Here is a 24690-nt window from a genome sequence, read left to right on the forward strand (position 1 = left end):
CTAGCGGCTGGCCAATGGTGTGACCGACCCACGTGTTATATTAAACGTCCTAGAAACGTTACCAGATTGTTACACGATGGCCAGTCAATATGGTAGGAGTATGAAGATCTGTTGGTTAGACGTGTTTTTGTCAGGGTGAAGAGTGAAAGCATACCTGGGATGTTGGGTGTGGCTGGCTCCTTCACTCTCTTAGGATGATGTCTTCACTCGGGTGGTATTCTAGTTGGAATCTTCTTCATGTTCGGGTTCTGTTGACTGGAATTTAAGGCAGAACAAAACAACGGACAACACAATTGTAAAATGTATGAGAAATCTTACCTATTTTATTTCTTACATAAATATATGACAATATTTTACAAAAAGCAATTCATACTTAAACTTTTTACATTATTAAACTGAGCTGCTTAGATAGCCATAACTAGTGCTGGTGGAGAGTGGGGGTGCCCCCACCCTCTTGTTTATAGAGAAGCAGAAAATACGTGCTCATCCCATGGCTGCCTGGAACAAAAAAGAATGAGGGAAGTAAAGTGCATTGTGGTTCCCTTTTTCTTGTATATCGCTCCACGCACAACCAAATCACCTCCCGGGCATGTCCGGGGGGGGGGGGGGTACGACGACCAGTGGTACTAGCAACAAATAGTACCACAATCTTTCCACTGGGCAATGCCGGTGCACGGGTATTGCTAATTAATAATTAAAAATGAGACATTCGTTTTGTATATTCAAAGTAACAATACTTTTTATGGATTCTTTTTTTTTAATTACATTTTCACTCCAAACAAGGTACATTGCCACTTCGATGCTACTATCAGGAACATAAGCTACAGAGGGTACTATGTAGGGAGTTGGGTAGCAAGATGTCGGTTCATGTTACACTTGAACTTCTGCATGTCAGTACAGTTGGGGAAGCGGGGACCTGGAAGGGAATTCCAAAGTCTAGCAGTTCTGGGGAAGAAACTACTGGAGTAGAAAGCTCTCTTACATCTAGGGATCTCAACAGTGTGGAGGTGGGATTTAGCTGCTTGTCGGGTTAGTTGGGGGGTATTTATATCGAGGGGGTACAAGTGCTTGCAGTTCGTTGGAGCATTCACCATTAAAATACTTGTAGAACACGCAGAGGGATGCAACATTTCGTTGATGGGGCAAAGACTGAAGCTTAGATGACAGTTCAGGACCTATCAGGTTGGCGACTCTCTTTTGAATCTTGTCTAGGAGTGAGAAACTAGTAGCAGATGCACCAGACCCCCTAAAATAATTAAATTGCTGCAATTTTAAATAATTCAATAAAAAAAGACGTATTGGTGTTAAGGAATATTTAGTTAATAATAATTATTTTATGGTAAAAAAAAAGAAAAGATTGTTTTTAAAAAGAATTAAGTTGGTATGATTTTAAATAAATAACGTTACAATCATTTTATTTATTTTAGCCGACTATGACAATTATTTTAAAAGTATATATTATTTAAAGACTATGACATTTACAATGGTAATTATTTTTTATTATATAAGACATAATAGGAATGATGTTCCAAAAGTAATGCCGCCTATTTTTTCCACCTGAATGAATCAGAGAGGATTGCATTCATGACCTTAAAGTTTTATCTCTCTGTTGCAGATATTGACGGTGTGAGCATTTAAGAAAGAAACCCCTGTCATGGACATGCATCAGAAGCAGAGATGCATCATTGAATTCCTGGTAAAAGTGCATTGAGAATGGTGGTAACTATGTAGAAAAATAATTCTGGAGGACAAACGGTCGCTCATTTTAATAGTATCTCTTCCATTTTCATAGCTCTTCAACTTTTTGAGTTTACAAAAAATAGGAGGCTTTACTTTTGCAACAACCCTCGTATTTATTGTCTTAGAAAGAATCATCAACATATTATATGAATCTGAAGATTCTATTGTTGGCATTGGTTTCCCTGATATTTTTCTGTAAATAAGTAATAAAATGCCATGTTCATTTCTTAAAGCTTATTCACCCTGACAAACTTTTATATTATTCAATTTTTTTTTTTTTAATTTTTAAATCTTGTTTTTAACTAAAGAAAACTCAAGATGAATATTCATTGGAGTGAGTGAGTGTGTGTGTGTGTGTGTGTGTGTGTGTGTGTGTGTGTGTGTGTGTGTGTGTGTGTGTGTGAGAGAGAGAGAGAGAGAAAACAATGGATTAACACACAGAAAATTGTAATTAGGTTATAAAAAAAATCCAAGGGCAAATAACTCAGTGTGAAGAGTCATGAAGACTGTAAACTACACATGATATAGAGCATAGATGAAATATTATAAAGTGAAGCTTTCAAATGGCATTTAGAAAACAACAATAAGGGTACCTATTTACAATGCCTTCCCACGGGACAGAGTTAGACACCGGGGTCGTTTTTTTAACATGGAGAAAAGGAACAAAAATAAAAATTGTCTCAGTTGTGAAGGATTTCTCCTCCACCTTTTTTTTTATATTACATTTCACCCCAAACAAGGAACATTGCCACTTTGATGTAGGGAGTTACTATCAGGGACATAAGCTACAGGGGTACTATGTGGGGAGTTGGGTAGCAAGATGTCAGTTCATGTTACACTTGAACTTCTGCACGTCAGTACAGTTGGGGAAGCAGGGACCCGGAAGGGAATTCCAAAGTCTAGCAGTTCTGCAGAAGAAACTACTGGAGTAGAAAGATCTCTTACATCTAGGGATCTCTACTGTGTGGAAGTGGGATTTGTCGAGTGATATTTACATCAAGAGGGTACAAGTGCTTGCAGTTCGTCGGAGCATTCACCATTAAAATACTTGTAGAACACACAGAGGGACGCAACATTTCGTTGATGGGACAGAGATTGAAGCTTAGATGACAGTTCAGGACCTATCAGGTTGGCGACTCTCTTTTGAACCTTGTCTAGAAGAGAGAGACTAGTAACAGATACACCAGCCCAAATATGACAACACTGACAGAACAAGAAATTGAAGTGCAGCATCTGAAGAACAGATACTACACTTTGATTTGGGCCCAACAATTAGGGAAAATGAATAATTGCAATTCGCTGGCCTGTGGAAATTCCGCAGTGACATTTTTCATATGTAATTTATTGCTGTTGGGCATTCTGTGGACATTCAGTGTGATTGGAGACCCCACGATATTATTGCAGCGCTTTTGTTAAAACTGGAAAAGTATTTATCTAAGTAATCTGGTTAATGTAATGTTAGAATATATCTGGTTATTACGTTTTTTCTCCAATATCCTTATAGGTTATCTGTGACATACTTACATTGTATCATCTTTAGACAAAACCGATACTACTCTTGGCTCATAGTGATCGGGAGATCCTATTTATTAAAAAGGAGGATAGAAGGCGATAACATGCTGAACTATAGAATCTCTGAATTCATCTAGTGCAGCGGTTCTCAACCTTTTTTGACCCATGGACCCCTTTTCCCTTCTTTTTTTTCTTGGTGGACCCCCTTATAATTTTTGGTCATAAAACAATATTCTATTTCTCAATATAATTTTTTGAACTTTTAATAAACAAATAAATATTATATAATTAAACTTTATTTTTAAATGAAAACTAATTTAATGCAAATAAAGTATTTTACAACAAATATAATAATGAAAACTTGATTAACGCTAACTGTTATTCATAGGTCACGTGACCAAAGTTTCGCACTAATAGTTTAGCTACGCGTTTATAATTTCAAAAAATTAAAAAAATTTACTCGCAAAAATGTCAAAATTTTTCACAGATAAAATTGATTGAAAATCGCCCCCCCCCCCAAATTTGATTTTCGCCCACTAGGGGGCGATTCACCCCCAGTTGAGAACCGCTGATCTAGTGTATATAAGAATACATATAACATTTATGCTCGTTTTTCATGTTCGTACTAATATTATAAGAAACGTAAAGGTGTAAGGGAAGTAACTCTTCTTAACTTCAACTAATTAAACAGTATTATCAATTGAATTCGAAAATACATACGACCGTTAATAAATAAAAAATTAAGAAGAGACATTTTTATTTATCGAAACTCAAATCTTTAACTAAATGCTGGAAATGCCTTTGAGAAGTTTCTGTCAGCTGGACAAGATCCGTGAAACAGGCCAGAGTTAGAACTTCAAAGTCTTATAGATCAACAGCCGTTAGGATAACTATCGATTTTGTAAGCACAGTGTCTTTTATACAAAATTTTTGGATTGAGTTGAAAATGAATGCCTTTTTGTTCTCTTGAAGATGTTCTGGATTGTTCTTAAATAAAATTAAAAGAACATTTATGTATTTTATTTGATTTAGAAATTAGATCATACGGTATCACTGGTAGAATACTTAACATAATTAAATCCTTCTTAGATAAGAGAAAAATCCAGGTTGTCCTCGATGGTCGTACATCTAAACAATATGATATAAATGCAGGAGTGCCCCAGGGGTCTATCCTTGGACCTCTACTGTTCCTGATATTCATAAATGACCTCCCCGACAAAATTTCCTCTGAGATGGGTATATATGCTGATGACACCACACTCTATAACAGGCACGACAGGAAAACAAATGAACACATATCTAAAGAAATGGCAGAAACACTAGAGGATGACCTCCAATCTGTAGTGAAATGGGACACGTTCAATGTCGCCAAAACTAAACTAGTTTCATTCAATAATTACAAGAAACCTTCTCTACCACCAATAGCAATGGCCAATGACTCTTTATCTGAGAGTACGTCTTTCAAGCTCCTTGGCCTAACGTTCACAGGAAACATGAGTTGGAACAATTACATCGAGGGCATTGCCAGGGCTGCTGCAAGGAAGGTGGGCTCTCTGTACCGTGCTAGAAAACTACTAACACCCGAAAGTATCCTGTACCTCTATAAGGCAACCATTCGGCCATGTATGGAGTATTGCTGTCATATTTGAGCTGGTGCATCTGCTACTAGTCTCTCGCTCCTTGACAAGGTTCAAAAGAGAATCGCAAATCTGATAGGCTCTGAACTGGCATCTAAGCTTCAGCCTCTGTCCCATAGACGAAACGTTGCATCCCTCTGCCTGTTCTACAAGTATTTTAATGGTGAATGCTCTGACGAACTGCAAGCACTTGTGCCCCCACGACGTGAACACCCTTGACAGACCTGACGGGCTGCAAAATCCCACCCCCACACTGTAGAGATCCCTAGATGTAAAAGATCTTTCTACTCCAGTAGTTTCTTCCCCAGAACCGCTAGACTTTGGAATTCCATTCCAGGTCCCTGCTTCCCCAACTGTACTGACGTGCAGAAGTTCAAGTGCAACGTGAACCGACATCTTGCTGCCCAAATCCCTACATAGTACCCCAGTAGTTGTTGCCCCTGATAGTAGCTCCCTACACTAAAGTAGCAATGGGCCTTGTTTTGGGTGAAAATGTAATAAAAAAATATATATTAATAATCATTTATTAATTATTAATTATGTTATGTATTTTATATTATTAATTATTATATTATTATTTATTTATTATAAAATTAATAATTAATTATTATAGTATATTGTCTAATTAATTATTATATTATTATTGATTTATTAATATAAAATAAATATTTTAATGCAAGATATAGGCTTTCTCATGACACCATATTGTGATCTTCCTTCCATGCATCCTGAAAATAAAGGTACTTTTCTCTGAAAATGAAAACGCTCAAACGTGAATTATATTTTGATATTCATTTCTTACTGAGTTCTTTTTCAGAGTTGGCATGCTTTATATGTGACTACTTTTTTCTAAGTTGCCTTCTTCTGACTTTCATGGGCGTCCTGTCTAAAATCCCTGTCCATTCACTAACACGTTGCATATCAAACTGGTCTCCCTCATAATTAAAACTCGACATCTCAAAATCTATCTTTTCCATACTGTCATCACTACACATAGCCTAACGATCCTTGCTGGTTTTTTGTCATGTATCCTTGCTGGTAGACTAACAACATGGCACTAGTTACAGAAATACTTCACTCTTTGACATTTTATATCTGTTTTTACTCTCCATATAAAATCCATCTTAAAAATTCAAATCTGACACATGAAATTTTTTTAATTGAGAATCAGAAAAATAGCACCAACTTATAAGAACAAGCCAAGACACTTTTTTTTACAAAGTAATCACCACTTATGAACCTATCAGAGAGAAATGATTTAATAACTGAGAAGACATGCTTAGAAAAGAACTTAACTGTAAGCATATAACAACACAAAGGATGTTTAAATACTTGAATGAATAAATATTTATAATTATTATTTAAAATCAATGCATTTTCTATCTTTGTAGCAAAACCGACAGTAAATAATGAACCCATCTATGCTAACGGAATATGTAACTATTATCGTGACTGTGGCCATTGCACGTGTGATTATATGGACCAGATCCATTGTGACTTCAGAAGCTCATATTATGGTAAACTTTATTTTTGTTATCTCTCCTATATATATATATATATATATATATATATATATATATATATATATATATATATATATATATATATCTCATGCTCTATATTTTGATCTCTGTGCGGATTCATGACGAAAGTAATAAACTCGCAACCGGATGTTTACTCACCGGCTGTCACAGAAAAAGTGTGTAAACGCGTCACTACGTATCGGCTCCATGCACCTATCCAGTCAAAAAGAGAAAAATAATAAAAATTAATTAGCCAATGGGAGCAGAACATGCTAAAAATAAAATTTAACAACCAACGTGCCTGTGGGAACCGGCAAGGAGAAATATAAACCCAGGAGTTTTGTAAACAATAAGAGAAGGAAACAAGACACCAAGGAAACAGGGCACAGGTGTAGTCAAATGAGAAGTTAATCCGCTTTCACCTTAAAAGCTGAAAACACTCCTCTCTGTTACTGCTACTCGACCAACAAAAAGAAACAAGGAATAAGTGCTCTTTATGAACATTCTCCTTTTTTCATCTGTTTCTTCCAACATTTTACTTTATATTATTTTGAAAGCTGACGACACATGAAAATGAACTTTTTTGAACATGCACATTCAATCTAGTCTTTTATTGTTGATAAAAAAAATTATTCAAAACCTTAAATGTTAATAGTTTGATCTTGTGTTAAATGGAGTTTCTATTTCATGCTTTTTTTATGTTGTAATACACAAACAAGCTCTTTTACTCTCTCAATCTTTATGCCTATCTCTCTCCCTCTCTCATTCCTTGTCATTCTCCAAAAGTTTCATGGAATCTCTAATAGGAAACTTTAATAGAGATGCTGATCAATTTCAAATATGAATAAAAAATGAATTTTTGAGATGACGATTGTTTATTCATATTATTTGGATTCATCGGACTACTGATCTCATTTTTGAGTGCCATTTTCACAACGTTTCGATGTAACCTCTGACCTTCTTCAGGTGTATCTTGTTAAACTCAGGAATGTTTCTGCCGAACTCTAAAATTTGGACAGAATTTTGAATGGAACCCTTTTATTTACTTCATGGGAGTAGTATGCTCTTATTCTGTCAGCTATGATTAAATATAGGTTCTTAAGTAATTTGCAATTGTATTTTTTGGTTGCCCACACTGAGGATTGAACCTTCAACCTTCATGAGAATATCACTTTTTACAATTTATTTTCTAAATACTTTAACTGTGAAGTCAGTAAAAGTTTTGTTTGAAATTCCATCCAAATTCCCGAGTTCGACAGAAATATTCCAGAGTTCAACAAGATACGCCTGAAGAAGGTCGGAGGTTATATCAACCGAAACGTGAAAATCACACTCAAGATGAGAACAGTAGTCTGATGAATCCAAATAATACAAAAAAATGAATTTGTTTTATTTAACTCCACTGGTAAATAATGAAATTTTTACATTGTTTTTCTACTTTTTATGTGTTTTTATGTTCTCATCATTTTGTGTCATTTATTGCATTTCACCATGTTCGCTTTTCTGCACGTCTCTCAATTTCTGTCACTATAGAATTCACACTCTCTTTTTATATGCCAGTCTCTTTATCTCTCTCACTCACTTACTATATCTATCTTTATGTCTCTATCCCTCACTATACATCTCTCACTCTCTCATTATATCTATCTTTCTCTATTTCTATCACTCTTAGTTACTCATTCATTTTAATGCAGATAATCTTCAAAGTAGCAATGTTCATTAAATAGTTATTAATAAAATTTGCATTAAAAAATTATAAATATAATTTTCATTAAAATATTATCGATAACATTTTCATTAAATAATTATTAAATTAAGTGATAAAATTTTCATAAAAAATTATTAATAAAATTCTTGTTAAAAATTGTTGATAAAATTATCATCATAAAATTATTAATAAAAGTTTCATTAATAAATTATTGATAACATTTCATTAAAAATGTTAATTAAATTTTCATTAAAAATTAATAAAAATTTCATTAAAAAATTATTAATAAAATATTCATAAAAATTAATAATATTTTCATTTAAAAATTAGTAATTCGATGCAGGAAATTATCAAAGTAGCAATTATTAATTTAAAAAAAATAATGAAATTTTCATTAAAACTTATGTATTAAATTTTCATTTAAAATTATCAATAAACTCTTCATTAAAATTATTGATAAAATTTTCATTAAAATTATCGATAAAATTTTCATTAAAATTATTAATAAGATATTTATTAAAAAATTAATAATAGAATAACCAATAAGAATTTAATTACAATTAATAATAAAATTTTCTCTAAATAAGATCTTTATTAAAAAATTAATAATAAAATTATTTATTTAAAAAATAACCAATAAGAATTTAATTAAAATTAATAAATTCTTTTTAAGCGTATTATACGACCTGGTAATATAGTACAATACTTTTTGATAGTTTATAATAATACATTTATATAACTTTACAATGAACAACTGGTAAAATGACTGAAATTATGAATTAAGTATGAATTAAACAAGCTTAACCTCAAGAAACACTCCCTCTGCTTACAAATGCTTTGCCGTGGTTAGGGGCAGTAAGTGATAAATTCACCAAACAAATCAACAGTGAAAAATTGCTATTTTGCTTCTAATGGAGCTGTTGTATTTTTATGCAACCATTAACGGCGTATCTCAAAAAATATGTTCTGTTCTCTCCATAAGAATAATGTAATTTATTAATTCAAATGTAGTTGCCGTGCCAAGTACGTGAGTAGGACAAGGTTAAGATTAACTAGTAGAGTCCAACAACACATACCTAGCAAAATGAGGAAATGAATTGTCTGACTAATAAACGTTCTAAGTAATACATCCAGATCTTACATAAAAATTAAAAATCCCTGATGCATAACGAATTTCAGCATCGACTCATTGTTTCATGCTCACATTATCATTTAAAGACCTTGGAGACTGTTCATGTGTGCCTAAAGAGGCGCTTCCTTTGTAAACAGAAGGAATGTCTGGCTTTGAATGTGATCAGTAGGGCTAGGACAACAGAATCTCTGCTTGATTTTCCCTTTAATTAAAAAAAGTCTTGACTGATCAGGTGACATTTTCCTCTCCCTTATCACATTTAATTATGACTAAAATCTTCCCTTCTTAATTGTAATATTGAAATTTTATACCCCACTAAAATCATGAAATATAAATAAAAAAAGGGTTGACATGTTAAACCATGTGTCTCCCGCTTGACAACTCGCTGCCCCAACATTGTGTATCATGGATTTTTCTTTTGTTTTTCATCATTCTGGTTGTGTCATCATCTTTAACGCAGTAGTGGCTGTCACATGGTGCGCATGGCTTCACAAGTATAAAAATAAAGCATAAAACACAAGGATAACACTGACTCCAACACTTTTTGTAAATATCCATTCAACTCTGTGACACCTTCAACCCTATAAATACTAACGTCCACATCTACATCGACTTTAGTGGCTAGGTTTGTCAGTCGGTTAATCATTTCATTTCCCCATCTGCTCCGAGCCACAACCTCTGTTCAGCTGTCCTCTGAACTCTGTCCTCCATAAACTGTTCCTACTGTTGTTAACTCACAACAACTCCCGGAATTTCTTGCAAACTAAATCTAAATATATCTCAAGTCCATTGTTCCGTCATTTTGTTACCTTTTGTTATAAATGTTTTTATTTTTCCCGTTCTTTCAATTAAGTTTCAGAATATTTATATAAAAGTTCTGGCTTCTAACGTTTAAAGATAAGTCCTCCTTTTATAAAAATTCAGAAATGTAATTTTGTATCAACGTGAGTAGCAACCTCATTATATTATATTAATTTGAATTAGAAGAAATGATTCGAACTACGGTTAAATACAGTATTAATGCATATTAATTTACTATCATTGCTACATCCTGACCAACAATCCCATGTCGACTTTCTTTTGTGTATCATGAATTTTTCCTTTATTGTCAATCGACTTTTTTATTCTTATTTTTAAATAAGTCATTTTGTGAATTAGTTTTAGATCAAAACATTTTCATTTTTTGCAGTGATGAACTATGAAGAGAATTCGTTCATGTGTGACTGCGAGAGTCGATGCCGTTGTGTAAATTTCCGGGTTAACTGTTCAGACACGTCAACTGAAATGTCTGCAATTCGTAAGCTCTCAGTTTTTGTACTCCATATCTTTATTTCTATCTCTCCCCCTCATATCTTTATTTCTATTTCTTCCCCTCACTCTACATCTCATTATGCCGATCTTCATGTGCTTCCATCTTTTGCTAATCATTAATCTCAAAACTTTGGGATCTATCGATGGATACTGCTCAATTTTAGATATGGTAGAAAAATGAGTTTCTTTTTTATTTACTTTATTTTCATAGATTGTGTTTTTAATGAATATGCTATCGAATTAAATTTAAACAACATATTAATTAAATTTAAAAAAAAAACATAAACACTGCTAAATTCACATGACTATTTTTTAAAACAGTTTATAATAAATTAATGTTGGATGTTATTCATTTGTAATTTTATTATTCTATTGCATTATATATACACATTAGTTTCGTCGATATTAACAACAATTAAAATAATTTTTTAAATGAATAACTTACTAAAAGCCATGCAAAGCATTTCACATTGACATTTTACAGTTCCTTTCCAGACTTTAGTCGAGTGACTGACCTGATTTGTAACAACCAAATTGTAAAGTAAAAAAAGAGCCTGAACAACAACATCTTTAAAAGATAAATAAATTTTGTATCAAAATTATCAAAATAGCAATGTTTATCTTTTTATACCAATAAATGTGAAAGTTTTAGTCCTGTATTTAAAAAAAAACCATTAAAAGTTGACAAAAGTTATATTTAAAAAAAACATTAAAAGTTGACAAAAGTTATATTTAAAAAAAACATTAAAAGTTGAAAAAAGTTATATTTAAAAAAAAACATTAAAAGTTGACAAAAGTTATATTTAAAAAAAACATTAAAAGTTGACAAAAGTTATATTTAAAAAAAACATTAAAAGTTGACAAAAGTTATATTTAAAAAAAACATCAAAAGTTGACAAAAGTTATATTTAAAAAAAAACATTAAAAGTTGACAAAAGTTATATTTAAAAAAAACATTAAAAGTTGACAAAAGTTATATTTAAAAAAAAACATTAAAAGTTGACAAAAGTTATATTTAAAAAAAAACATTAAAAGTTGACAAAAGTTATATTTAAAAAAAAACATTAAAAGTTGACAAAAGTTATATTTAAAAAAAAAAACATTAAAAGTTGGCAAAAGTTATATTTAAAAAAAAACATTTGACAAAAGTTATATTTTAAAAAACATTAAAAGTTGACAAAAGTTATATTTAAAAAAAAACATTAAAAGTTGACAAAAGTTATATTTAAAAAAAAACATTAAAAGTTGACAAAAGTTATATTTAAAAAAAAACATTAAAAGTTGACAAAAGTTATATTTAAAAAAAACATTAAAAGTTGACAAAAGTTATATTTAAAAAAAAACATTAAAAGTTGACAAAAGTTATATTTTAAAAAACATTAAAAGTTGACAAAAGTTATATTTAAAAAAAAACATTAAAAGTTGACAAAAGTTATATTTAAAAAAAACATTAAAAGTTGACAAAAGTTATATTTAAAAAAAACATTAAAAGTTGACAAAAGTTATATTTAAAAAAAAACATTAAAAGTTGACAAAAGTTATATTTAAAAAAAAACATTAAAAGTTGACAAAAGTTATATTTAAAAAAAAACATTAAAAGTTGACAAAAGTTATATTTAAAAAAAAACATTAAAAGTTGACAAAAGTTATATTTAAAAAAAAACATTAAAAGTTGACAAAAGTTATATTTAAAAAAAAAACATTAAAAGTTGGCAAAAGTTATATTTAAAAAAAAAAACATTTGACAAAAGTTATATTTAAAAAAACATTAAAAGTTGACAAAAGTTATATTTAAAAAAAACATTAAAAGTTGGCAAAAGTTATATTAAAAAAAACATTAAAAGTTGGCAAAAGTTATATTCAAAAAAAAAACATTAAAAGTTGGCAAAAGTTATAAGTTGTTGACTAAAATGAGTACTTTATGCCAAATTGACAATTAAAAAAAGGTTAAATTTGTTCTCATTTTTTGCATTAAATACTAATCCGTATTAATCATTAATTCCTAACTGTAGATAGAATGGATACCATAATAGTTAGTTCGCTGCACCGTATCATAACAAAATTATTATGCTCCACTGAGGTTTGCTCCAATCCTTTCCAAACTTTACAATAAATGACAATCAATCTTGCTTTCCTGACTGTTGGAAAACTGCTTCTGTAGTACCAGTTTACAAGAATGCTGGCGAAAGAACTGACTCATGAAATTTTCATCCCATTAGCCTCCTCTCTCCTTTTGCCAAAATACTTGACCCCATAATTAACCAAGCTCTAGTCAACCACTTTACAGTTGCTAAACTTCTGACCGGCAAACAATATACATTCTACAGCAGATATCCTTACTGTAATCTCCGAATGTATATACCATAAACTGGACAAAGCAGGGAAGAGTAGGGTAGTAGCTCTAGATATATCTAAGGCTTTTGGCAGGGTATGGCACAATGGTCTTCCCAGGAAAATCAGATCATATGGTATCACGGGACGAGTACTTAACATAATTAAATCCTTCTTAAATAAAAGAAGAATCCAGGTTGTTCTTAACTGTCATACATCTAAACAATATGATATAAATGCGGGTGTACCTCAGGGGTTAATCTTTGAACCTTTATTATTCCTGATATTCATAAATGACCTTCCTAATAAAATTGTCTCTGAGATGGGTATATTTGCTGATGACACCAGGCTCTATAATAGGCACGAGGGGAAAACAAATGAACACATATCTAAGAAAATGGCAGAAGCACTAGAGGAAGACTTCCTATCTGTAGTGAAATGGGGACAAAAATGGATGGTCACATTCAATGCTGCTAAGACTAAGCTTGTTTCTTTCAATAATTACAAGAAACCTTCTCAACCACAAATAGTTATGGCTAAAAATACATTACTTGAAAGTACTTCTTTTAAACTCCTCAGCTTAATGTTCACAGGAAACATAAGGAAAAGCTGGAGAGCAGGGAAACGGAAGAGAGTTCCACAGGCATGCAGTTCTAAGAAAGAAGCTTGTTCATGGCATGTAAGTTTAGGCACAGATAAAGATATTTTTGAACATATTCTTCTCTGATGAAGGTCAACGTAAGAGATTCCTCACAAATGTATAAATTATGAATATATATATTAAAAATGTGTATGTCGTTTGATGGCATTTTCAAAATCCTTCACTTATGAATATTTACTTTAGGGCAGGGGTCTCCAAACTATGACCTGTGGGCCAGATCCGGCCCACCAAAATCTGTAATCTGGTCTGTGGAGCTTTTATAGAAAATGTAAAAATATTCATGCAAAAATTTTTAAATAGAAATATGTGAAAAGTGTGTAGTGATTTTTCTTTTTGTTCAGAAAATGATTAAATGAGGTTTTGGAGAACCAGTTTCAATAAAAAGCAAAACTATTGAGCAAAGCAGTATAAAATATGGTCTGTTTTTTTGTTTTTGTTTTGTAGCTCTAACAAGTCAGCAACATAGCCCCAATTCGAAAACTTTGGAGAATCCTGCTCTAAGATATTTTGTATGCATATAAAACTGACTGACGGAATGCATAAATTAATAAAACACTATATAGGAGCAATAGAGAATTAATCTTCAAACAAAGAATACTTGTTGTTGTTGTATCTATTAAATTTATTATTGGACATATGTTTCTCTGATCAACAAGGGTTTTATCACTCAACGAGGAATCCCTCCCTGAATTTTAGCCATCGTACTCTGTCCTAAGCTATTCGCTGCCATGTGCGACTCATGTGCTGTATCAGGTCGTCCCTCCATCTCGTTTTTGGTCTTTCCTTTGGCATCTTATGTTCACGAGGTGTCTATTCCATTGTCCTGATGGACCATCTGTTGTCATGTTGTCTGGCTATGTGCCCTGCCCATCTGTGTTTGGATATTTTGATGGCAATATTGATGTCAATAACTGTTGGCAGATCCAGATGTTTGTCTTTCTGTCTTGTAGAGTGATGCCTAACATTATCCTCTCCATCTTTCTTTTGTGCTGCTGCCAAGATTTCACTTTGGCGAGTTGTCATGGCCCATGTTTCACAACCATAGATGATCACAGGTAGTACATATTCATTGAAGATCTTCCCTTTGACTGACATACTTGCTTTTCGCCTTCTCATGATATTCTCCACTTTTCCAAAAAGCTGCCCATCCCAATGCTATCTTTCCCTCTATCTTTCGTAATTTTTTTCCCCCAAGTAGATATAGCTTTCACCTTCTTTAATGATCTTTCCATCAATAATTAATGGAAACTTGGCAGCGTGCTGATTTAGCATCACCTTCGTCTTTCCAAGATGTATGTTGAAGCCAACCGGTTTGCTCTTAGAGTGAATGTCGTTTAGAATTTCATTTAATTCTTGAGAAGAATGTGCCATCAGTACTATATCATCAGTGAAGATGCGATGTGACAGGTGTTCGCGATTGATATTTACTCCCCTACCCTCCGACTGATTATCGCATCCTGGAGACGGGCTGTGAAGAGTTTTGGTGAGATGTTGTCGCCTTGTCTTGCTCCTCTCTCCAGCTTCATCTTGTTGCGACACGATGGAGCTTTAAAGTAGAGGGAGCCCCACTGTACAGGTCTTTCAGCAAGATGATGTACGTAGAGTCAACTCCTTGGTTTTCAAGGGCAGTGAACAGTGGATCAAACTCTATACAGTCAAAAGTCTTTTTGCAATACACAAAGGCAAAGCACAGTGGGATCTTGTATTCATTGGCTTTCCCTTGCAGTTGACTGACAGCCTGGATATAGTCGATGGTGGAGTAACCTGCTCTGAAACCTACTTGTTCTCGCGGTTGATAACTATCTACTGTCTCTAGCATACGTCATAGTAAGGCTTGTGCCTAAACCTAAACGTAGATTCCATGAACAAAGCTTTTTTATTAGAACTGCACGCCTGTGGAATTGTCTTCCGTTTTCCTGCTTTCCGGCTGACTACAATATGGTTGTCTTCAAGTCTAACGTAAATAAGTTCTTGATGAGCCGTTCCATATAAGTTATCAAATTTAACAAATTTTCATTACTAATGATTATTATATTGTCCAATTTCTACTGTACACTCTTTAACCCTTATCCTTGAGTGGCCTCTTGGCCTTGATAATGTGTTGATACCTATGAAAAAAAAAAAAAAAAAGAAAAAGTCCAATGTGAACAAGTTCTAATTGAATCGTCCCCCTAAGTAATCCAAGTTACAAAATTCCCACTGTTTACTATGCTAAAATCACAATGACTAATGTATACCTATTAACCCTTATCCTCGAGTGGCCTCTGGGCCTTGATAAGTGGTGTAAAAAAAATACCTTGTATGTATCAGTGATAAAGGCTAATAAAATGTATGACTATTAGTGATTGAACGATTCCTATATTTTTACTGATTCAAACTCAGGAATTTTTATATTGAACTTGGATTTTGAACAGAACCCTTTATTTAATCTACAGGAATAGCATATCCTTGTCCTGTCAGCCATGACCGAATAGAAGACCCTAAGTAATTTGTAATTGTATTTTTGGTTCGCCCACACAAGATTGAACTTTCAACCTTCATGAGCATAACTTTTACAGCTGAATTTCACTAAGTATTCTATCCACTGCACCACGGATCATTGCAGGCAAGAAGCAGATCATCAGAGCTTACATAGATCAAAACCTTGTACAGATAACACTCAATATGATGAGAAGATTAATCAGAAGAATCCATAAATTAAGAATAATCAATCCTCATCTTTAAAAATTCAGAAATGTAATAATAGATTTAATTTAATTTTCACTAAAGATGTGAGTTCTGTTCAAGAAGTAATGAGGCTTAGTCATATTAACTTTCTTTCCCATCATTGTTCCTTAAATGGAACATAATTTTTGAAAAATTGAATCAGAAAGTAAATCCGAAGGTTGGCAGGATAAAAGTTAAGTAAGGATGCTTACATACTTCGGGTTCACAAAATGCACTAGCACCAAAAGATTTTCACCATAAATACTTCAATTAATAAATATCAATAATTGTGTTTTTTAAATAAACCGCTTTATGACTTAAGATTTGTTTTTGCAGCAAGAATACACAGAAGCCACTCTGTGTCAGCTTGCGACCTGAATGTTGATTGTAGAGGATGTTACTGTGACACAAACAAAAATGTGCAATGTACTGTGGTGCAACCAAATACAAATGGTAAACATATTTGTTTATTTTTCTCCTTCTATATCTATCTTTACTTCTATATAAAACGCAGTTTGTGTGTGTGTGAATTTGTTCCATATGAACTCAAAAAGACTGATTTTTATGAAATTTTGCACAAATGTACTTTATATGCCTGAGAGTGTTCTTAGATAGGTTTTATATCAGAATGGCTCCGATAAGTATCGAAAGTCAATAATCAAAAAAATCATATTAAAAAAGTAACAATCCGATTTTGACCAAAGTTAACATTTTTATACAGCCTTAAATCACAAGGGCATTTGAGAAGCTTCATCACTACACAAGCAAAGGAGCTTGATCGTATAAAATCAACAGTAGGTTCTTTGATAAGACAGGGGCACATGTAAAATAGATTTTTTTGTTTACAGCACAAGTGAACCATAACTTTAATACAAAACTAATTTTATAAAATAAACAGTACGTTCTCTACAGTGCAATGTAAACGACAATGCATCGTGAATCACATCACTGTGAGAATGCATGCGAAGCTTCTTTCCAGTACACCACAGTGGATCCCCGACTAGAGCAGGCAATTAATCAATTTGATTGAAAAATGAGAAATGGTTGGTGGCGAACTTGATGAGGCTGAGGGGAAGTGAAATAAATCTGTTGAAGGGTCTTTTATGCGGTGGAAGTTTGGAAAGTAGTTGTTCTATTGAATGGTATATTGTGGGGTTAGATAGAAGTTATGCTTGTGTTTGTAACAAATATGTTAAGGGTTTTTTGTGTTGCTTGGTGAAAAATAGGAAGGTAGTTGTAATAAATCTGTTGAAGAGGTTTTTTGTGGTAGAAGTTAGATAAGATGTCTTTTGTAATTGTAGTGCTATTTGTATGGTCAGAGTTTACTATGCAGCTGTAATTAAAAAATCGAAGGGACTTTTATGAATCTAAGTAGAAGAAATTAGGTAAAGTGTTATAAGAAATCTGTTAAAAGGTCTTTGGTTGAACAGGGTGGAAGAAGATAAGTAGATGCTTTTAATAAATCAGTTGAGTCTTTTGTGGGTTTGGGTGAAATTTAGGGAGGTTATTCTAATAAATTAGATGATGTATCTTTTGTGGGGCTAGTTTGAAGAAGTTAGTTGGTTGTAATAAATCACGTGAAGGATCTTTTATTGGATTAGATACAAGATAGGAAGATAGTTTTTATAAATAATAACCTCTCAACTGTCTTCCACCAAGACCCACAAAAAGCCTTAAACTGATTTAATAAAAACCACCTACCTGACTTCCACCCAGCTCCACAAAAAATTCTTAAACTGATTTATTACAACCTTTTATCTTCTATTAAGGCTATGGAAAAACCTTCACTTGATTTAATAAAAACCACCTACTTGACTTCCACCCAGCCCCACAAAAGACCCTTAAACTGATTTATTACAACTATCTCTTTAACTATTTTAATAAAGTAGTTTAAGGGTCTTTTGTGGATGAGGTTTAAGATAAGAAAGTAAGATATGGAGGTTATTCCCTGAAGCTGCTAGACTTAAAAATTACTTTCTTTTTATGGCTCTCATGACTATACTACTCTGTAGTTGGTTGGTTGTTTTTTTTTTTTTACGGCATATCAACCCTTTTCAGGTTATTTAATGCCAAATCCAAAGATTTTGAAGAAAAATTTTTAATAGAATATATTTGTTGTTTTCAAGTCGGTTTCTATTTAATGCACAGTTGGGACTCTAACAGGTACTACCAGTCTGGGTCAGAGTGGACCTGGGAGCAATGGCAATTAAAGGGTGGCTCCACACTCCCCAAAGCCCGCAAGCTGGGGCCTCACCACTGGATATAGTTTACGGTCAAATGTAAGTTTAAATGTAATGTGAACAAACACCTCGCTTCCAAACTTTTCACACTTCTCTTTTAAACAATATACTAAAGAACAGCTTGTTAAGTTCAAAGTAGTTATATGCCTTGTTCGAAGTGGAAACACTTATTTGGGAAAACTATATTGATTTTCAATAAGTTGCAATCCCCCCTTTCTAAATTGGAAGTTAAGAAAGAGCTTGTCGTCACACATGCACACGGCATGGATTTCTTCTTTCTTTTCCTATCTTTACAGTCTTTATTAAATAATGAATAAATTTGTATATAAAATTAGCAAAGCATTTATAATTATTTTCAAGGTGTCTTCAATAAGTTTCCAGACTTTTTTGTACAGGCATTTAAAATTGTTGTAGACACTTGAAAATTCAGTATGTTATTGCTATACATATTATGAGATGACTGACCAATTTTTATGGTTTCAGGTTTAACTAAGCAGCTACAGCAGGAATTGTAATACACCCTACTAAAGCCTGATTGTCATCGCTGGCGAATTTCAAAAATGCAATCTGGACGTGAGGACATTTTTGGAAAAATGATATGCAATAAATTCTGTTTTAAACTAGAAAAAAATGCTGTAGAAACGTATGGAATGCTTCAGACTGATTTTGGACCAACTTGAATAAATCGAGCATCAGGTTATGAGTAGCATAAGAGAGTTAAAGAAGGCAGAGAGTCTGTGAAGGATGATGAGAAGCGTAGGAGAAGTAAGGGAGTCAGAGCATCAGAGTTGATTGGCCAAATAAAGAATTTGATGAATAAGGACCGTTGTGTGTCTATGGAGACAGTGTGAGAACTGTACACGCAATTATTTGTAAGGAATTGAAGATGCGGAAGATTTACGTGAAGTTTGTCTCAAAGGTGCTTAGAGAAGATCAGAAAGAAAGACAGACTATTTGACCAAGATAGGCATCAAGACAGTCATTCACCCTCCCTGTAGTCCAGAACTTACTTTATGTGACTTTTGGTTATTTCTTAAGCTCAAGAAAACCTTAGAGGCTGTCGTTATGAGACAATTGAGGAGATGAAAGAGGCTGTGGCAAGGTTCTTGACACACCTATACAAGAGTACTTCCAGAAGTTATTGGAATGGTTAAACAAGTGGATTCCAGCCGGAGGCGATTACTTCGAAGGGGATTAGAGTTTAACGTGTGTACTATCAATACAAATGCCCCCCCATCTAAAAACTTTTTTAAATCACCTTGTATATGATTAAATGTTAGTGTCTATCAATTAATAGAAATAAAAAAAATTGTATATCAACTAATGAAAATATATCTTAGTTACTATGTCATAATACTAAAAAATGTGTTTATTAATTCGAATATATGTAAATGTTTATTCATCAATATGAATAAATATACGTTCAACGCTGCCAAGACAAAGCTAGTTTCCTTTAATAATTACGTGAAATCTTACCAACCACCAATAGATATTTTACCTGAGAACACTTTGTTCAAACTCCTTGGCTTAACGTTCACAGGAAACATGAGTTGGAATAGATACATTGAGATCATTGCTAAGGCTGCTGTAAAGAAGGTGAGCTCTCTCTATCATGCTAGTTACGCCTGAAAGCCACCATTCGCTCATGTATGGAGTACTGCTGCCACATTTGAGCTGGTGCATCTGCTACTAGTCTCTCGCAAGAGTCGGCAACCTAATAAGTCCTGAATTGTCATCTAAACTTCAGTCTCTTTCCCATCGACGAAATGTTGCATCCCTCTGCCTGTTTTACAAATATTTTAATGGTGGATGATCTAACGAACTACAAGCCCTTGTACCTCCTCGGCGAAAATACCCCCGACAAACCCGACAAGCAGCAAAGTCTCACCCCTACACAGTTGAGATCCCTAGGTGTAAGAAAACCTTCTACTCTAATAGCTTCTTCCCCAGAACTGCAGAACTATGGAATTCTCTTCCGGTGTCCTGCTTCCCCGACTGTACTGACATGCAGAAGTTCAAGTGTAATGTGAACAGACATCTTGCTGCTAAACTCCCTACATGGTACCCCTGGAACTTATGTCCCTGATAGTAGCTCCCTACATCAAAGTCACTATATGCCTTGTTTGGGGTGAAAATGTAATAAGAAAAAAAAGATATTAATGATTATTCATTAATATGAATAAATGTTTATTTATTATTATTTTATTAATATCAATATAATTTTTTATTTATTAATATGAATAAATGTTAATGTTTATTTATTAATATTAATAAATGTTAATGTTTATTAATTTGAAAAATATTAATGTTTATTTACTAATATGAATAAATGTTAATGTTTATTAATTTGAAAAATATTAATGTTTATTTACTAATATGAATAAATGTTAATGTTTATTAATTTGAAAAATATTAATGTTTATTTACTAATATGAATAAATGTTAATGTTTATTTATTAATATGAATAAATGTTAATGTTTATTTATTAATATTAATAAATGTTAATGTTTATTAATTTGAAAAATATTAATGTTTATTTACTAATATGAATAAATGTTAATGTTTATTTATTAATATGAATAAATATTAATGTTTATTTATTAATATTAATAAATGTTAATGTTTATTAATTTGAAAAATATTAATGTTTATTTACTAATATGAATAAATGTTAATGTTTATTAATTTGAAAAATATTAATGTTTATTTACTAATATGAATAAATGTTAATGTTTATTTATTAATATGAATAAATGTTAATGTTTATTTATTAATATGAATAAATGTTAATGTTTATTTATTAATATGAATAAATATTAATGTTTATTTACTAATATGAATAAATGTTAATGTTTATTTATTAATATGAATAAATGTTAATGTTTATTTATTAATATGAATAAATATTAATGTTTATTTACTAATATGAATAAATGTTAATGTTTATTTATTAATATGAATAAATGTTAATGTTTATTTATTAATATGAATAAATATTAATGTTTATTTATTAATATGAATAAATATTAATGTTTATTTATTAATATGAATAAATGTTAATTGTTGATTTATTAATATGAATAAATATTAATGTTTATTTATTAATTTGATGAACCCGATTTCCATGTGGAATACAACAAGGGTACAAACGCGTGGACCGCATCCTGGAGGTGGTCGGGGGACCAGCCACTAGTGTCCTTGCGGAATCGGCTAACGGAGTATCCGCTTCCCGCGTGGCTCAGGGGGCAGTACAAGGCAGAACTCCAGGTTTGGATGGATAATGGCTAGCTGGTTCCATACCCAGAGGATGAGCTTGGGCAAGAGAATAAACAGAAGGTCCGACCCGTCATGGATTACCAGGAACTCAATGAACACGTCGACCCACACGCGGCAGGGCTGACGTCTGTGCACATAAACTGAGGGAGTGGCACAGCAGGGGGCATACACAGCAATACTGGACCTGTAAAGAGCCTACCTGCAGATACGCATCGAGAAATCGCTGTGTCCGTTCCAAATGGTCAAAATCAAAGGGACTCGCTATTATTTGACCAGGCTGAAGTTCGGCCTGAACATGGCCCCGAACATTATGACAGTGATTATGCAGGCGATCTGGTGTCAGGATGAAGCCGTGCAACAGGTGACATCGTCGTATATTGACAACATTTTTGTGAACGAGAGCCTCATGTCTGTCCAGGCAGTGAAAGAACACTTTGAGAGCTTCAGGTTGTCGTGCAAATGCCAGAGCGCCTGCAAGATGGAGCGAAAGTTCTTGGCTTTCATGTGAGCGGCAGCGCAGATGGACTCCGCTGGGGAAGAGGTGGTGACATCCCGGAAGTTCCATCCAACATCACGCATCGGAGCGTTTTTTCCATCTGCGAAAAACTGGTGGGCCACTTCCCTGTGTGTGGGTGGCTCCGGGTGGCGGTGGCGGCCATAAAGCGACATGCGACTTCCATGTCAACGGGATGGGACGATGAGGTGCGCGATCCCTCCCTGCGAAGCATGCTGGTGGAAGCTGTGGCCAGAGTGACCGAGGATGACTCCGTGCAAGGGATCTGGTGCATCGATGGGAGTGAGTTTACAGTTTGGGTGGACGCCAGCTCACTCGCCCTTGGCATTGCTCTTGCAGTCGACGGATTAATCATAGAAGATGCCTGCTGGCTTCGGCCAGAAAATGACACTGGGCATATAAACCTGGCTGAGCTTGAGGGGTAAATCTGGCACTTCAGTGGCAGGCTAGAGTGCTACATATCGTCACAGACTCTACATGCATGCATCGGTGGATAGCCAATGCCTTGAGTGGGAAGCAACGAAGACATCGGCCGAAATGCTAATATGGAGATGACTTGCTACCCTGACCAAGATCATCAAGGAATTCAACCTGGCCATAGATGTGACACTGGTGCAGTCCTGTCAGAATCACGCCAATTGCCTGACCAGAGTGCCACGCCGTTGGCTGAACCTTCCGAAAGAAGTGGACGAACCGGCACCTGTGAACTGCGCCGCGATTAGCCCGGACCGTGTTGCTGATGTCCCTCGCCAAAGCGGGCACCCCGGTGTAAACCGAATCCTTTACTTCGCCAGGCTGGTGGACCCCCATGTGTCAAAGAGAGACATGAAATCTGTTGTGAGGAGCTGCAAGACCTGTCAGTCAATCAACCCAGCACCCGTCCGGTGGAAGAAGGGAAAACTGGGTGTGAGAGGACATTCGAATAGGTTCGCAATGGACGTAACTCACCATAACGGCGGGCATTTTTTGATGCTCATCGATTGCGGACCATCTAGATTTGCATTGTGGCGACCCCTTCGCCGGCAGGACTCGGTCGCAGTTGTCCGTGAGCTGAAAAGTGTCTTCCTCGAGCGTGGTCCCCTTTCTGAGATTCTGACCGACAATGGCACCGCCTTTGTTAGCGAGAAGTTCAAACAGTTCGCAGACAGCTGGGGTATATGTCTGTGATTTCGGTGCGCCCATGTGCCCTAATGGAAATGGAATTATCGAGAGAAACCACAGAACTGTAAGAACCATCGCAGCTAGGAGGGGGTGTACGGTGCCTAAGGTGGTCTATTGGTATAATGTTATCCCTAAGGACGACATTTCACCCTCTATCGTGCCAGCCAAAGCACTGCACAGGTACCACATCAGGGTGAGAGGCATGGACACCAGCCCATTCCCCGAGCCGGAGGTGACGAGAAAGAGTATCAAAGACGGGGGATGCCGTCTGAGTTAAGAACCCCTGCGGTAAATGCACCAAAAGCTACGGAACCGGGCGTGTTACTGAGGTGATCAGCCCACAATCAGTGCGGGTTGACGGAGTGTCATCAAGGATCTTCGATTGGCATCACAAGTGTAGCCGCCACTCAGCGATGAGAGCGAGACTGGATTCAAGACCAGTGACCCTTCATTTTGGGTTGTGCCGACTTTGTTGTACAGCGGCCCCGAGGTTAGCAGCCTTAGGTTCACTGACCCTGAAACTGAGGATGAAAGCACAGGTGAGGACAAAGCCCCCGATCCCCCTCTCCGAAGAAGCACCCGAAGAAAAAGGCCAACGCGTTTGTGATGATGATATCAGGGTGGAGTGTGGCAAATATTGTGGGAACACAGGCTTACCTCTTAAGCGGCCTCGGTGTGCACTTTGCTGATGCAGCGTATTGATGCTGAAAACGGTCCAAGATGTCGCCTGCAGCATTATATAACAATGCAGTCTTGCCGAATCTTGTGTGCTCTTGCGCACATATGCAAATATACAAATTAGGAGGACTTTGTCTATTTATAAAAAAAGGCCACTGAAGCAGATGAGAGAGATATGAAACCGAGTCTACAGAAAGTACTGACGGATGACGCTGCTGCAGTGAGCTGAAGTTTTATGTGCTCTTTTTTTTTTCTTTGCGTCAGTTTATTAATATGAATAAATATTAATGTTTATTAATTTGAATAATTATTTATCTTCATTTATTAATTTGAATAAATATTAATGTCTATCAGTATGAATAGATATCAATTTTTATTTATTAATTTGAATACATATTAATTTTTATATTTAAATATGAATAATAATTATAGTTTATTTATTAGTATGAAAAAATCTAATGTTTATTTATTAATATGAATACATATTAATATTTGTTAATTAATTGGAATAAATATTTATGTCTATTTATTAATATAAATAAATATTAATGTTTATTTA

General features: G+C 34.1%; 1 protein-coding gene across 3 annotated transcripts in view; it reads left to right on the top strand.

Moving 5' to 3' along the window:
• Positions 1–24690, top strand: part of LOC145291563 (uncharacterized) — a 238230-nt gene that overhangs the window by 94621 nt on the left and 118919 nt on the right. For all 3 annotated transcript variants that reach the window (XM_080137626.1, XM_080137629.1, XM_080137628.1), the window contains exons 12-14: positions 6281–6406; positions 10442–10549; positions 16598–16714. In XM_080137626.1, the coding sequence (XP_079993752.1) occupies positions 6281–6406; positions 10442–10549; positions 16598–16714 (351 nt within the window). The remainder of the gene's footprint in view (positions 1–6280; positions 6407–10441; positions 10550–16597; positions 16715–24690) is intronic.

Source organism: Euprymna scolopes, chromosome 12 (genome assembly GCF_053919585.1).
Source record: "Euprymna scolopes isolate OS-2025 chromosome 12, ASM5391958v1, whole genome shotgun sequence".
Lineage (NCBI taxonomy): Eukaryota > Metazoa > Mollusca > Cephalopoda > Sepiida > Sepiolidae > Euprymna > Euprymna scolopes.